General features: G+C 35.8%; 1 protein-coding gene across 2 annotated transcripts in view; it reads left to right on the plus strand.

Moving 5' to 3' along the window:
• LOC138704731 (hemicentin-1-like) overlaps window positions 1–17,185 on the plus strand; it is a 148,727-nt gene that overhangs the window by 127,476 nt on the left and 4,066 nt on the right. For both annotated transcript variants that reach the window (XM_069832910.1, XM_069832903.1), the window contains 6 exons: window positions 1,080–1,239; window positions 5,741–5,871; window positions 10,190–10,355; window positions 11,162–11,286; window positions 12,459–12,618; window positions 15,330–15,436. In XM_069832910.1, the coding sequence (XP_069689011.1) occupies window positions 1,080–1,239; window positions 5,741–5,871; window positions 10,190–10,355; window positions 11,162–11,286; window positions 12,459–12,618; window positions 15,330–15,436 (849 nt within the window). The remainder of the gene's footprint in view (window positions 1–1,079; window positions 1,240–5,740; window positions 5,872–10,189; window positions 10,356–11,161; window positions 11,287–12,458; window positions 12,619–15,329; window positions 15,437–17,185) is intronic.

Here is a 17,185-nt window from a genome sequence, read left to right on the forward strand (position 1 = left end):
ACAACAACAACACACATACACAACACGTCCAATCACCCAACACAACACAAACAAGCTACATTCCGAACAATAGTACACAGACTGCTCAACATACCATGAGCCAACAAGACTACAAAGAAGAGTTAAACATAATGAAATACATAGCACAAGAAAACGGATACAACTCTAACATAATAGACAACATAATAAGAAAAACAAAACAGAATTACAAAAAACACAGTGATACAACACAAACACAAGAACACAAAAGTACAAAACATTAACATAAGAAAACAAAAACATATACAAGATTGCAACCTCATTCAAGAAATTAAATTACAAACTGCGTACAGAACAAAAAACACTCTACAAAAGCATCTCAACACACAAGCAACACAAACACACGAATACAACCACATAGGCGTATACGAAATCAAATACAATACCTGCAACAACTTCTACATAGGACAGACAAGCAAATCATTTCAAACACGTTACAAAGAACATATCACAGCCATAAAAAATTACAAAACAATTCCACATACGCAGAACACATCACAAATGCTAGCCACACCTATAGCAACATAAATAAAAACATGGAAATTCTACATATTCAACCCCCCCCCCCCAAAAAAAAAAACAGAAACTAAACACACTAGAACAATATGAAATATACAGACATACAAAAACATATCCCCATGAAATCCTCAACACACAACTCAATTTCAGAACACACACACACACTTTTTGACTCCACATTACACTACATAAACACACCCCCACAGGAAGCACAATCAGAAGGCGCGAAAACCAGGACCACTCAGTTCTGAGGATAGCCTGCAACAGGCTGAAACTAGTCAACTAGTTTTAACATGTGAAAGAAATAATTTGTATATCCCGAAGTGATATAGTGTTAAAAGTTGTGAAATCAAGATATATAAACAGATTAAATAGAATGTTCACATTTAGGCTTTGAATATCGAAATACTCAGCGTTTATTTCATGCTGGCACTAATGAGCCCATGTGGGAACGATTATGAATTTCAGTAGAGTTTTAAGCAGCAAAAATATCATATTATGAGCTACACATCTCCTTGCAGAATAACAACCCTATAACTGCTAGTGAGGTCATAGAGCTGAAGGAGAGAGACCAGACTTTGGTAATCAAGTCGGCGAAGTTAGAAGACAAGGGAACCTACAGCTGTGAAGTGAAAAATGAACTAAACACTGTGAAAGCATCTGGAAGTCTCAGCATTACAGGTACCGTAGATTTAATTAGCTGGTTATGCAGGGAAGGAAAGAAATATGTCTATAGTAATACAGTTAAATGGATAAACTGAAACTGGGGTTGGACTGGTTCAATTCCTAACTTTTCACCTATTTTTACCAAGTTTTATAGTGATTTGTCTAAAACATGAATTAGCAATGGAATCTTATCAGAATACTTTTATAGTCTTCCATTGCTGAATGTTTTTACTATCCGTCTGAATAAAAGGAAGAAGCTAATATTATACTTAAACATGTATAATCTGTATTAATCTATACTAATAATAAATCTGTAGCCGAAATTTTTCTGGTAATTTTCGCTTTTCCAAAATAATTGGTCCTAACATGTATAATTAACCATCCTGAAACCGAAAATCGCTTTTTTGAAAATTTTGTTTGTATGTCTGTCTGTCTGGATGTTTGTTACCTTTTCACGCGATAATGGTTGAACAGATTTGTATGAAAATTGGAATATAAATTAAGTTCGTTGTAACTTAGATTTTAGGCTATATGACATTCAAAATACATTATTTAAAAGGGGGGGTTATAAGGGGGCTTGAATTAAATAAATCGAAATATCTCCCTTATTATTAATTTTCATGAAAAATGTTACATAACAAACGTTTCTTTAAAAATGATTTCCGATAAGTTTTATTCTATACAAAGTTTGATAGGACTGATATTTAATGAGATAAATGAGTTTTAAAATACAATAACAACGCCATCTAAGGCGCTGTATAGAAATAAAAACAAATGACTTCGTCTGAGGGACCTTGGACAACAACAATCGAAAACTATTAAACATAGCCTGCAGAGAATGTTTCTATGTTTGTATGAAGTAATATCGGAAGCTAATTAATTGTTTAATTATTATTTCACCATTGGAAAATGGTAGTTTCTCTAGATGGACATAATTCTACAATGTTATTACAGTAACTTCTGAGTGAAATTTAAGGATATACAAGACTTTTAAAATAACAATACAATACATTTTCACCGCTGCCTCAGATTATAGCGTTATTGTTCCTACAGTAACTCCTATGTGCAAAATATAAAACTGTTTAGTAGGAAGAAAAAACACATTTATTCATTCCATGGCAATGGTACATAGGAGATCGTGAATTCTTACATTTTCGAAAGAAAGAAATATAATTACATATCACTATATATGCTGTATCACTATTTAAGTTATCTGAAGGGTTCAGAACCATTTACTGAAGACGTAGAAAACAAGGGTTAAAATTAAGTTATTACCATAATTCAATGGAAACATATAGCAAGTAATATAAAGTATACACATTAAATCTAAATGATGTCAATCTTCATTAAACTATGGTTGCATGTAATAAAAATTAAGAAACATGTTAAAGGAATTATCATTGCACCAAATGAGTGCTCTCTGGACCAAAATGACCGCATTGTAATTATTTAAATACAATTTAAATTAAGTAACATATTAAACGATTTATCCTTCTATCAAAAACGAATGTTCCCTGGATCAAACGTCCTATTTTAATTATGTAATTCCTTATACTTATTTCTAACAGGTGCAGCGGAGCGCACGGGTACGGCTAGTCTGTTAATAAATGCATAGGCCTAGGTTTCCGCTATCAAGAACTTTATGAAAAATTAGATAATTCTTTTACATAGATGTAAAATAAGAATGAAACCGATTGTGATAGTAAAAATCATATAATAATGATGTTAATAATATGATATTGTGGTAATAATAATAATAATAATAATAATAATAATAATAATAATAATATAACATTGATATTTGAAGTAATAATAAAAATTTATTTTTCCATATTTCTATTTCAGCTTATTCAAGTTTATTTGGACTCTTATGTATGTTCCAATGTTTTACTATACTTCGTTCCATAATGTCTGACAGAAGATGTAAACACTGTCGGCAGAAGAAGAGAGAGAAGCATAATTGCTATTCAACCAATGACAGAGGTCTCATTCCACGCTTGCCTTGAAGTTGGGTGGTCTGAATCTTTCTACCCCCGCCCAACTTCAAGATAAGCATGGAATGAAACCTCTACCATTGGTTGAATAGCAATAATTATACTTCTCTTCTGCCGGCATGTTTACGTCTCCTGTTGGGTAATGGAACGAAGTATAGTACGTGATTAAGAAAATATATGAATAATAATAAATTAATAAATTCACGAAAGAATATATTGAATGAATGAATAAATAAATACCGCAGTTTCCCCTAACTATGGTCCACATTTGTCACATTTTTCTTTGTATATTGAATACTATTCATCCAGATTAAGTGAAATTTTGGCTTCGGACTCTTGTAAGTGTATATTAAATGAATATTGACATATGTGTTTGAAATTATTTAATTACAAGTATTAAAAAAATAATAAGCATTTGTACATAGTTGTATTCTGAGTTGCCCAACTACGGTCCACTCATATATTCATCCTTGAAAGCATGAATGGACTATAGCAGGAGCTGTAATTATTCGTAAATCAATAAAGTGACTTTCTAATTTAAGGGTAGAAACATAATCTAGCACAGAAATATTAAAAATAAATGAAAAGTACATGGATTCTTTTTATTAGTACACATTACATAAACACTCAACAAACAAGTAAAATTTGAAAGTCATTTTTCTGCAATAATGAACAACTACACTCACCGTAAAAAAAACCCGGGCCACCTAAAGTTTTTCAATTTTTTATGAGGTGAGAATCAGAAAACCCTTTATGAAATGAAGAAAACATTGCTTCCCAGAAAAAAAAAAACTTATTCATTATCATTTGCGCTATTATTTTCAACGCCAAACAACGGATATAATTAAAAGATGTAAAAACTTACAAATTATATCAATTTTCTTCCAAATGTTCAACTGGTTTTGTGGCCATCCAGATGTTGGTAATAGCGGTAATGTTGACTCTTACCATTCGCCGGTTCAACCCTTCGATCAGATTCTGGATGTCAATCTGGTCGATTCTATTCCATTCTTTACTTAGAACATTTCGGAGCTGCTGTAAGTTGCTGTGATGAGTTATTTAAAAAATCCTACAATTTTCAAAAATTTTAAAGAAAATGTAGTTGGCCCGGTTTTTTTGCAGGTGAGTGTATATTAAAGAACAAAATTGCGGTATCAAAATAAACTAACACATTCTTAGCAAAATATTATGCAAATAAATTCACTGATAATGTTTATTTATCGTACTGAGAACTACATTCATTAGGCTTATTTCGATCCTTTGAATCTCCACTTCTCTTGTAATTCTGAAATTGAAAACAGATCTCTCTTTTTCGAGACGCATTTGGGGTCTTCAATTTGTTTTATTATGTTTTCCTTTCTATAGAATAAAATGTCTTCCATTTCTCGGCACCTCTGTAATTGCTACTCCTTACTATACATGAAACAACAGCTCCAACACTTCTAAAACTTTCCCTGGCCATAATTCCTCCTCATAAGTATCTACCATACAACTATGTGCTTTTAGCATTAATTTAAGAGATTTCGTCTTCTTTTCCATCTCTGACTCACTGTCTGTAAATATGGAGAGAACACCGGAAACATCATAATCTGTATCCAATTCAATTTCATCCCTTTCATAGTCACCCATAGGGAGGTTGTTTTCCTTCTACCCTGAAGTTTTCGTTTTACCGCACCATCATTCGTGCTAGTACCATTGATGCTGGAACAGCCTGTTTCTTTGTTTACTTGACTATAATATTAAATGATGTTTTAGAATATACTGAGATACCGTATTTGCAGAAGTAAATAATCACACTGATCACATTTTATTGAAACAAATATTTCAAAATGAAATACAACTATGGTCCACGAAAAATTGTGGTACATAGTTTGAGGACTGACTTCTAGCCTTGAGGTTAAACATTTTTCATCCAAATTCCTTAACCTCTGCCAGTGTAATTATTATGTGAAAGTAAACACTATATAGCCAGGTTTAATTGTACAAAGAATCATATATCTATAACTTACCAGTTCTACAGAGGAGAGCTTAATAAAACAGACAATCACAAACTGAATGATTTCGTGTCTTCGCACATTCAATAGAACGATGCACACTGACCTTGTTAAGCATCCATATCACTGCCACGTGTAATGGTAGATAGAAGCATCTATGGGGAACATAATTCCATCACAGTGGCGCCTTAAATGGCAAACACCGAACTCTTGGGGGACTAAGTAGTACATAATGCGTTTTGGACCATAGTTGGGTGCCTGGACCATAGTTATGGGAAATTACGGTACTTAAGTAAATATATAAGGTAGACTTAAGATGTTAATATTTTAGTAAATTTATATGTATAAATTATTTTGTTTTATTTTATTTTATTTTACGTACAGTTAGCTCATTATAAATATTTCTTTCTTTCTTAGAACATTCCTTCCATGCCAGTGGTCCAAGTGGAAAGAAGATAAATGCCGATTTTTAAACTGTCTACTAATATAATGGATTAATATTATTCTGTATGAAATGTCTTTGCATAGGTGCTGTGGGTCCGAAAATGACAGACACAAATCTGAACGGCGACCAGTCTCTCCTGGCAGTGGTTGGGGGCAATCTCACCTTGTTCTGCAATTCAGAAGGACAACCCCCGCCGCAGACTTTCTGGTTTAAGGTTTGTAAAAACCCGTCTTCTTTTAGTAAACAGTTGTTAAGGAAGAAGGAATTGTTCAAACAGTGTTATCACATCAGGCAAAACCTTACCATTATTCCTTACCAGCCATGGATTATACTTGAGAGAGCGGCGGTCGTCGGTTTGAATCCTATGTAAGGCAGGAAATTCTGTCAGTTGCCAATGTGATGACGTCCTGTAACGTGTGTGTTTGTATGTGTGTATGTGTGCGTGCGCGCGTGTATGTATCCAATGCCTACCCACTACACTTGCGTGATTCGAATTCCGCATATTGCGGATCGATGGCAGGACTGTGACCCTTTTTTCAAGTTGCACACCACTTCGGCGGGTCACGCTATGCATGATATGTATCTGTGGAGAGGTATATAGTGTACGAAGGTAAGTGTGTGTAAATTTTCCTGTAAATGTAGTACAGGGAATGGTTGAGGATGATGATGAAGATGAGGAATGGAGTAGGGGAAACCCGGGACTCAACGTAGCCTACTCCTGTCGAACAAACCAACGGGGCCGCCAGGCTTAACGTCCTCGTCCGACGGATGAATCACTATCAACAATGACATAGACCTATGCCTTTTCTTCATATACACTGCGGAGAGATTTGGGATTTAACTCAGGCATAATGGTGCACAGTCTAGTGATTAGAAGTTTCGGACCGCCACCTTTCCTATCCCGAGGTAGAAATTTTACACGAAAATCTCTGACCCCGCAGGGAATCGAACCCGAGACGACTAGTCTGGAGGAAGACACGCTACCACAAAGCTAACTCGGCGGACACGTCCTGTAACGTTTCAGGTTTAATTCTGCGTCATGATGACTCCATGTCACGCAAGAATGTGAATCGAGTATCGTAAAATTCCAGTTTGGAATACGAATCAGCTCCAGGATGTCATGTTTTAATTAAATTCATCATATTATTGGCAAGAGGATTATCGTCAATAACAGACTATGTAAAGGCAAACAAGGCAACTTGGCCCATGAGAAGAGATATTAGAATTTATAGATATTCCCTTGCATCGCTCCAATGCACAACCATCAACTTCCGTTATGTATTTACTGTTGTTAATCTTTCCGAATTATAAGGGTACAGTATATCAGTTATTCATAGATTTCAAAAAGGCGTATGACTCGGTTAAGAGAGAAGTTTTATATAATATTCTTATTGAATTTGGTATTCCCAAGAAACTATTTCGATTAATTAAAATGTGTCTTAGTGAAACTTACAGCACAGTCCGTATAGGCCAGTTTCTATCTGATGTTTTTCCAATTCACTGCGGGCTAAAGCAGGGCGATGCACTACCACCTTTACTTTTTAACTTCGCTCTAGAATATGCCATTAGGAAAGTTCAGGATAACAGAGAGGGTTTGGAATTGAACGGGATACATCAGCTTCTTGTCTATGCGGATGACGTGAATATGTTAGGAGAAAATCCACAAACGATTAGGGAAAACACGGACATTCTACTTGAAGCAAGTAAAGAAATAGGGTTGGAAGTAAATCCCGAAAAGACTAAGTATATGATTATGTCGCGTGATCAGAATATTGTACGAAATGGAACTATAAAAGTTGGAGATTTATCCTTCGAAGAGGTAGAAAAATTCAAATATCTTGGACACCCGGGAGGAAATTAAACGCAGAATAAATATAGGAAATGCCTGTTATTATTCGGTTGAGAAGCTTTTGTCATCTAGTCTGCTGTCAAAAAATCTGAAAGTTAGAATTTATAAAGCAGTTATATTACCGGTTGTTCTGTATGGCTGTGAAACTTGGACTCTCACTTTGAGAGAGGAACAGAGATTGAGGGTTTTTGAGAATAAGGTTCTTAGGAAAATATTTGGGGCTAAGAGAGATGAAGTTACAGGAGAATGGAGAAAGTTACACAATGCAGAGCTGCACGCATTGCATCCTTCACCTGACATAATTAGGAACATTAAATCCAGACATTTGAGATGGGCAGGGCATGTAGCACATATGGGCGAATCCAGAAAGGCATATAGAGTGTTAGTTGGGAGGCCAGAGGGGAAAAGACACTTGGGGAGGCCGAGACGTAGATGGGAGGATAATATTAAAATTGATTTGAGGGAAGTAGGATATGATGGTAGAGTCTGGATTAATCTTGCTCAGGATAGGGACCAAAGGCTGGCTTATGTGAGGGCGGCAATGAACCTCCGGGTTCCTTAAAAGCCAGTAAGTAAGTAAGTAAGTAAGTAAGTAAGTAAGTAAGTAAGTAAGTAATCTTTCCAAATCCCTTTATGCGTTGCGGATTTCTGTAGTGCAGACATCTGGTTAGTGTTTACAGAGTAGAAACATCAACTTCAGTGACTTTGAAAAATATAAAGATTTATTGAAACAGATACAGCAATTGTTCCAATACATCGATCCATGAAATTGTGCTTTTTTCTGTAAATGGCTTGAGGGAAAATCACTTTCCAGACGGCCTCGTAATTGCGGTGGAGTGGCTAAAATTGCATAAGCACTTGTTTTGACATTATTAACATGGTGAAAGAAAAAAAAATAACTTTTTATCTGCCGTCCATGAGAATGTTTGCTTGTCAGCATGAGGCACTGACCCTATCCCCCCCCCAAATGACGTCTTTCATCTCCTCTTCTCTCCTCTCCTCACTTCTTTTTTTCGCTTCCTTCCCTTTTTCTCCTCTATTAGGTATCCCGTGTTTTATTCATAATTTTACTCATTCCATTCTGTGGGTGTGTGTTGTGTGTGTGTTTCCAATGTCTACCCACTTCACTTGCGTGATTCGGGTTCCGCATACTGCGGATAGATGGCAGGACTTTGACCCATTTTCAAGTTCCACACCACTTCGGCGGGATGATAATGATGAAAGTGAGGAAGGGAGAAGGGGAAACCCGGTGCCGGCACGTAGCCTAGTCCTGTCGAATAGCACCAAGGGGCTTAACGTCCCCATCCGATGGACGAATCACTATCAACAGTAACATATGCCTTCCCTTCATATGCACTGCGGAGAGATTTGGGATTTAACCCAGGCACAAGTTGTGCATGGCCATCTCTCCTAGTACCGAGGTAGAAATTTTACAAGAAAATTTCTGACTCCGCCGGGAATCGAACCCGGGCCTGCTAGTCTGGAAGCAGACAAGCTGCCACAGAGCTTATTCGGCGGACTCATTCCATTCTTTGCTGTATGTTATTTGTATTCCGTTGTATTTTACTCTATTTCCAGTTCTGTTCTGTTTTATTCGACAGTATTTCATTCAATTCCATTTATTTATTTCATCATCATCATCATCCTTCACGAATTAGGCCTCTGTAGACCTGTTTCGGCCCCATCTAGCAGTCTTCTAAAAGGTCTTCCTGGTCGACGATGTCCTCTAGGTTTATACTGCATCATAATTTTTGGGATTCTTGAATTTTCCATTCTTCTTACATGATCTAGCCAATTGAATTTGTATCTGTTGATTTTTTCTTCTACTGACTCTACTTCTAACTGTTCTAAAATTTCTTCATTCCTTTTTCGGTCTAAAAGAGTATATCCTGCTGTCCTCCTGAAAAATTTCATTTCCGTTGCTTTGATTCTGTTCATGTCTTTTTTCTTTAATGTCCAAATCTCGCTTAAGTATAAAAGGGAGGGTAATGCTAGTGTATTATATATTTTTATTCTTGTAGATTTTTTGTACTAATTTAGCTTTTAATGTATTGTTTATTATTCCTAGAATTTGTGTAAATTTGGTAATTTTCTTGTTCACATCTTTTTCATTTTGATAAGATATTTCACAACCCAGATAGTTGAAATTTTGTACTTGTTCGAGGCATTGGTTATTGTGTATTATCTTTCTTCTGACTGGGTCTTGTCCTAAAAATGCCATTACTTTTGATTTTTGTGCTGAAATTTCCATCCCAAAGTCTTTTAATATTTTATTTAATGTATACAATCCTCTTTGTAAATTATCCTCTGAATTGGAAATTATGACTTGATCATCGGCATAGAGTAAGGTATTTAATGTTAGAGCAGTTGTTATTTTGATTCCTGATGTGTAGATTTGGTTCCATTTTAAAATAATTTCATTTATATAGATATTAAATAAAGTTGGTGATAGTGGACAACCTTGTCGAACTCCATTATTAACTAATTTTCTGTCGGATATACAGTTATTTATTTTTGACACTTATTTTGCTGTCTGTGTAGATTTCTATTATATTTTGTAATAGCAAATTTGGAATATTTTATCTTGTAATATGTCGAATAAAAGGTCTCTTCGGACTTTATCAAAAGCTTTCACAAAATCAATAAATCAATAAATCCTTTATTTCGTGTTTGCTTTTTGCAGGATAAGGAAACTGAGCCTCTCAATGCTGGCAGCAGGATCCAGCTGACTAACAACAACCAGACTTTACTGCTAACTAATATCACGCGAGAAGATAAAGGGATGTACTCCTGCAAGATTAAGAACGATCTGGAAATGGTGCAGGCGGAAGGAGATGTCAACGTCACAGGTAACTAAGCAACTGAAATTAAAAAAAAAAATGCGCTATTGATGCGAAGCCGTTATTCGGAGTTTGTGAGGTTATGATTCAATAATTAGATGATGATGATGATGATGATGATGATGATGATGATGATGATAATAATAATAATAATAATAATAATAATAATAATAATATATGGAATGAGAATGCCAGAAAACATTGAAGTGTTCGAAGAAAACCTGTCCCACAACAATTTTTCCCCACCAACAATTTCACAGTATCACAGAACCTGATATACTGACTGACAAACTGTAACGAAATACTATAGTCCGTCCCAGGAATCTGTGGAGTAACTTCACGCATATGTGGGCGGAGTCTATCTGTGCCGGAGTGTATTGCGGGCAGCATCAGCTCGAGGCCGTTGAGGTAGAAGGTAGAGTAGAGTTCAGATAGAAATGATCCAATCCCTGCAAGCGATTGCTAGCTTCGTTCAACCAACACCTACCCCCAGAGCGATCACTGATCCTAGCCATCCCACATACCACTTGCGCAGAGGACTTGTTTCGTCTTTACTCTAAAGATACATGAGACCGACCATAAATGACTTGCTGATTGACTCTTTGACATAATGACTGACTTGATTTGAGTGAGTGAGTGAGTGAGTGAGTGAGTGAGTGAGTGAGTTAATGACCGATTTACTGATAGATTGTCAGAAGTACTTATTGACTAGCAGAGAAATGTACTCGTATTGAATGAACAATTTTGAGACCAACGCAAAGAGTGGGCTATATTAATTGTGCCTCTTTGTGTTTTATATTTTCTCTTTTTCTCAGACCCGATAACAATTCTAGAGACCAATCTCATTAATAGCACCGTTCTTAAGGCCGACACAGGAAGCAGCCTAACAGTGTTCTGCAAGTCCGAAGGTCATCCACCACCCAAAATCAATTGGTTCAAGGTAAGTGTATACTTTCATGAAACTCTCTTTTTGTATTCACATTATTAGATGATCACACCCCCTATATTTAGCGTTTGCTTCTTACACTTTACCAAATTTCACTCCTTCCGCTTTCACTTCTGCGATTTGTCCTTCTTTCACCTCCACGCTCACTCCCACTTTCATCTCTTCATTTTCTTTCATTTTCATCTCTCTGTTTTCAATTTATTTTCATTTCGCATTTACAATTCCCACTTCTTTCACTCTTTTCTTCTTTCTTCCTTCCTCTTCAAGTGATATGTATCTCTATCCAATGCTTTTGCTTCAATAAAGTCTCATTTTACAAACCTATGGATCAACAATTGGCTCTCTTCCGACAAAGGAAAAATTTTACAGTCTGAACAAAAGAAACCAAATGACCTGGAAATGTACAAAAACTTGCCCAGACATGTTCAAACATTTATAACAAGAGCCAGAACAGGTCACATTGTCACTTAATTGTACCTACACCGATTTCACATTTCTGATAATCTTACTTGTCTGTGGTGTAATAATCATTATGAAAATCTGGAATACATTCTTCTATACTGTCCATCCATAAATCACAAAAGAAGTAAATTAAAATCATCAGGACCAGTTGCAGAAGACACAGCCCTGCAGTATATATTGGCTACACCCCACATCTGGATAATAGCAACAGGCATCTATAATGAACACCGATCAAAATACCCCTCATTTCTCGTGAAAAACAACTGAATAGACTACAGTGGACTATAGTGGACTTTATGTTGTCAGCAAACAGCTGGATACATTAAGAACATTGATTGATTCTTTCTTCCTTGGCTCATTATCATTACTACTTCATTTCTCATAATGACAGATTCTCAAGATTATCACTGTTTACCTATCTCCTAGGGCTGTTTCATACCTATCTGTGATTGGCACCTCGGACAAATAATGCAAACTAAGAAACATTCCGATACAATTCCAAGAAGAAATGATACATGACTATAGTAAACGGGAATGTCATGCTGAAACTTGTCTCCATCAATGTAGGCCTATTTGTTTACAATATTGAAAGCTGAAATTCATTGGAATTTTAATCCTGGTTACTGGGGCGGAAACCTGATGAATGCGCATTTTGACAACAGTGAATCAATTTTAAGATACAGCAACTCATTGCCTATTTTCAGGATGGTAAACGAATTCATAATGACAGCACGGTGGAATTCAGGGACAACAACCAGACGCTAGTAATCAAAGACGTCAAGGAGGAAGACAAAGGAGTGTACCGATGTGTGGTGTGGAACAACATAACAGAAATGGAGAGATTCACTTCAATCGAAGTGGAAGGTAGGAGAAATCTGTGATATTATTTAGATTATTATTTAGAAAAAAAGTTTTGTCGCACAGACACTTTATTAGTCCCAGAAAGGAGGGAGTGCGCACGATCAGACATACAACGTAACAAAACTAATTTTATTACCTCAACTAGTCCTTTTCTTGTGAACCATGTCTCACGTCCTCTGATTATGCGCACTGCCTCCGTTCTGGGACTTATAAAGTATCTGTGCGACAAAACGTTTTTCTAAGACTGTACACTAGTGGAAATAAAAGATGACCGACATTGATTTTCGAATATCCCGCCAGGTCATACGGTTGCGAAGTAGATTTCGCACATTTTTATGTATTTCCATTTCTATGTTGGAATATATACCTACAGTGTGAAAGGGGTAATAGATTTCAATAAAACTAGTAGATAAGTTCGAATAACCGTTTCTCTATCTATAACAGTTATGGAAAAAATCAAGTTTCTATTGAGAGACTGGAAGTGGATACGTTGCAACAGCGCAATGTTTAATTCCCCATAAATTAAAAGCGTATGTAGGTATTTAAGATTAGAAAGTTTTGGATTATCTTTAACGGACTTCACTTTTAAAATTCTACAAACAGGCTGGCATAAGACTTGCTACTGCTGACATAGAACGTAGGAACGCAGATAAACGGTATCTACTTGTCGAACAACCCTTAACTGCAACGATGTCAAATTTTCCTGAAGATTCCGTCACACTATAAATGCGTTTTTAATCAGTTAATTTTGTACGTTATTACACAAATGAAGAAGAAATGACAAAGGAATATTTTTTTCGGCTTGTTCTTCGCGTTGATATTTTACAACTCATACGTCTCAATACCCAATAGTTTGATATTTTACTACTTACACGTCTCAATACTCAATAGTTTTACCATAAATGAGATTCAAACTTCAGACACAAATTATTTTTTTCGACTAAACCGTTATTCAAATACCAAAATGACATGTGACTTTTTTGGTTACTTACAACATAAAGATTTTGCTCTTAAAATTAATGTAGTTATATCTCTTTAACCCTGCACATGGTGCGAAGAAAGCATTAGACCGAATATATCTGACGAATGATTAGAAAACCTTCACCTCAAATCTGTCGTGGATTTGCAAAAGGGGACATGTCCAAAATAACAAAGTGTTGAAAAATCGCAACAACTATAACTAAATTAACAAATTCAAATGTTTATATATATATATATATATATATATATATATATATATATATATATATTTTCCTAAATAGGTCACTAAGGATACTTACATTCAGGTTCCACAGACATTTAAATTTTTTAAGTCTGTTATGGTTTTTTTTTTGGGGGGGGGGAGTTTCCCAACACTTTGTTAATTTGAACGTGTTCCCTTTTGCAAATCGACGACAGAAATTGTATTTGAGGCGAGTAGTGTGACATTAATTTCGAATTGCGCGCCGCCAAGGAGAACTAAATGTGAATACTACACTATAATCACAGTCTACTATATACAGTCACAAAGCTTGAGTTTTGAGGGTGCTAGAAACAATAGACTGTGCCGGTACTATTTTGCATTGCCTGTAATGAGGCGATATTAGCGATCCTAGTGGTGAGCAACTATCTAATGTTTACATATTTACTACGTATTGAGCTTCGCGACTGTCAATACTAGACTGTGCTACAGTCCAATTGCTGAAATGGCTCAATTGATTAAACATTGTGCTGAACAAATGATCTGCGATGTTGTGAGGAGGTTCGAGTCCACGGAAAAGTAGATATATTTTATATTTTGTAATTGATTTACTGTTCACAGATATATGTATTTTTTAACATCAAATCATTTACATATTTATTTTGTACGACAACATTATTGACTACGTGGTGTTCCGCAAACGGTGTGCCGCGGCTCTTTATGAAATAAAAGTATGTTATGTGCATGCTATTATTAACCGAAGTTATACTGCATGTTCATTTAAAAGTGTGTCATGACGTCACTGTTGTGAGTCAGCGATTTTGAAGCGAGTTTCAGATATTATTACAGAGAAGTTGCCTATTATTCGTACGCAGGGTATTTGTTATCATCGGTAACGGCATCATTCCACAACACAAATCAAATGCTCCGTGTCCATGTCGACCGTCGAGGTTAATGTCAACAAATACGTAAGTAATAGTCTTAACCCTCTTCCCATATCCCGACAGTAAGAAAAAACTCACCTCAGTATGTGTTTCCAAACAGTTCACATTCCTGCCACTATCGGAGTTACCGTACGTATCGGTAAGTACTCTTTAGAATGAACGCCGTACTTGCTAGGCAACTTCTCTGGCACATAGGTAATACACCTCTGTGGAAGTGTAGGAAAATTGAATTCTCTAGGCTCAATGACTAGCCACATGACGGCATACAGCGACCCATGACATACTTTGAACTGAACACGCAGTATGTATAGTGATACAGATGAATCTCGGCAGCAGTCTTAAAGTAGTACCTTTCCTAGTACGTACTAAAATACAGTAATCATGCGTTATTTTTGTAGTTTATAATGCTTCCGAAAGGGCAATATTGGAAACAACAGATATATTGTAATTGGACTAGTTCAGCTTTTTATTTCTGAAGCAATAACGAAATACAAGCATAAAAGAAAAAAAAGTAAATCTAGGCCGACTGTAAAAGTTATTTTACATTTTGAAGTCGAAATTGTAATTGTGCCTTATGTTTGTGCTTCCAGATGACTCTGGTCTGAGTTCGGCAGCTTCTGTCACCATAACAGTCATTTGTATAATTGCGGTGCTTTCAGCAGTCGTTGCCTACGTGCTTTACACGCGAAGGGAAAGGGTGAGTACTTTCACATGGATTTCAAATCATTTAGTATTTTAAATTTTAAACCGTTTATTATTATTCTAATATATGAACCAAAAAGAAACTGGTACAGGTTTTGTCTAATCATTAAATTGAAGAAGAAGAAGAAGAAGAAGAAGAAGAAGAAAAAGAAGACGAAGAAGAAGAAGAATAAGAAGAAGAGCTGAAAAGTACAAAATAAATTACTTGCACTTTCAAGATTGCTTTAGAGATGTGTCCAGTATTGGTATCAAAAGAATAGCTGTGAAGAGATTTGAAATAATACAAATATGAATTATTGTTCGAATTAACACCACCACCACTGCTTCTGCTGCTAATAATTATTATAGTCTAATAATTTATCAATTTTACTACTTTTTCTGTTACCACTACACTCTTAAAAACCAAAAATTCCCGAAGACTTTTCGCTTCTTCTCTCAAGGGGTTCCAGTGTACAATTAGCTAAGGGAAATAAAAGATCTTCTCCTGTCAAATAATTTTACTTTACAAGAAAGAAGATATTCTTCCAACAATATTAATCGGATACGCCACTGATAACTGTTATATATATGACTGCTACACTACAAATTCAAGTAAACAATATGATAATTTCGCAAATGAAATGTCTTAAATACTCAATCATATCAAGATCTGAAAGTTAGGCCTAGGTTATTTTTGTTCAACTAAGCTTTGTTTACTTCACTTATTAGAGTTAATGAAGTGGGTGGAATATTTAAATATACCATTCCTTTCTTATATGAATTTATCTATAAAACTTCATTCCCTTTCTACCTCCTGCTGTTAGGCTTAATATGTCTTACTACTCCTGGTACATTTGAGAACTTTCACTGTTTTTGACCAAGGAGTGTAACTATAAATTTAAACTAGTGGCTTCATAACTTCCTATCTCGTTACAGACTGGCAAATATATACTGAAAACAATATTGTAAATTAAGGTATGTTGAAAATATATGGTCATTACGATCACAAAAATGATTTATTTCAAGGGCATTATATATACACTGCAGTCCGAAACGTTTTCAAACAAATATGGTGATCGGTTATGTATAAGCCGCATTGATGTTCTTGTCATATAATGAAGGTAACAATATTGCCACTTTTCTGATCCCTGTGGCGCGCATTTTTATACCATTAGACTAGACGGCAGTTCGGAAGGCGGTCGGCTGTTATATGCGCCGTAGCATTTCTGGCATGTGACGTCACAAGCTTGTACAGCAGAACCAATCGGAATCAGTCTGTAACAAGTACTTCCCAAGTTCGTTTGTTCACGTGTGAGTGTTTCAATACACTGAATAAATAAAACTAACATTTACTGTGTGTGTATGTAAGATAAATAAATGTAAGACGAGACTGTAAAAAACAAGTATTGCACAGGCAGGTGCGGAAAATACTGTTTAAGACGTATAATTATTTTAAAAACGTTGACGAGCACAACGCTGCCGGCCATCTTGATGCTGGCTGCAACGTTGCCAACGTGCAAGAAACGACTGCAGAAGCATGTGGTGTGGGATTGAGAACCGTGCAAAGAATATTGTTAAACAGGGTTTGTTTGGTGGCATGCTTACAGTAATCAACGGCTAAGGTCATTATTGTCTTTTAATAATTTAAATTCTCTCCTGCGCTATTTGTATTGCACGTGCTCGTGAAGTACGATGTGGCAATGTTGTACGCTGTCTTGCTCTCTCTATCCGTCTCTCTCGACGCAAACGCTAGCAGACTACCGCC

Source organism: Periplaneta americana, chromosome 1 (assembly GCF_040183065.1).
Source record: "Periplaneta americana isolate PAMFEO1 chromosome 1, P.americana_PAMFEO1_priV1, whole genome shotgun sequence".
In the NCBI taxonomy this organism is placed as follows: Eukaryota; Metazoa; Arthropoda; class Insecta; order Blattodea; family Blattidae; genus Periplaneta; species Periplaneta americana.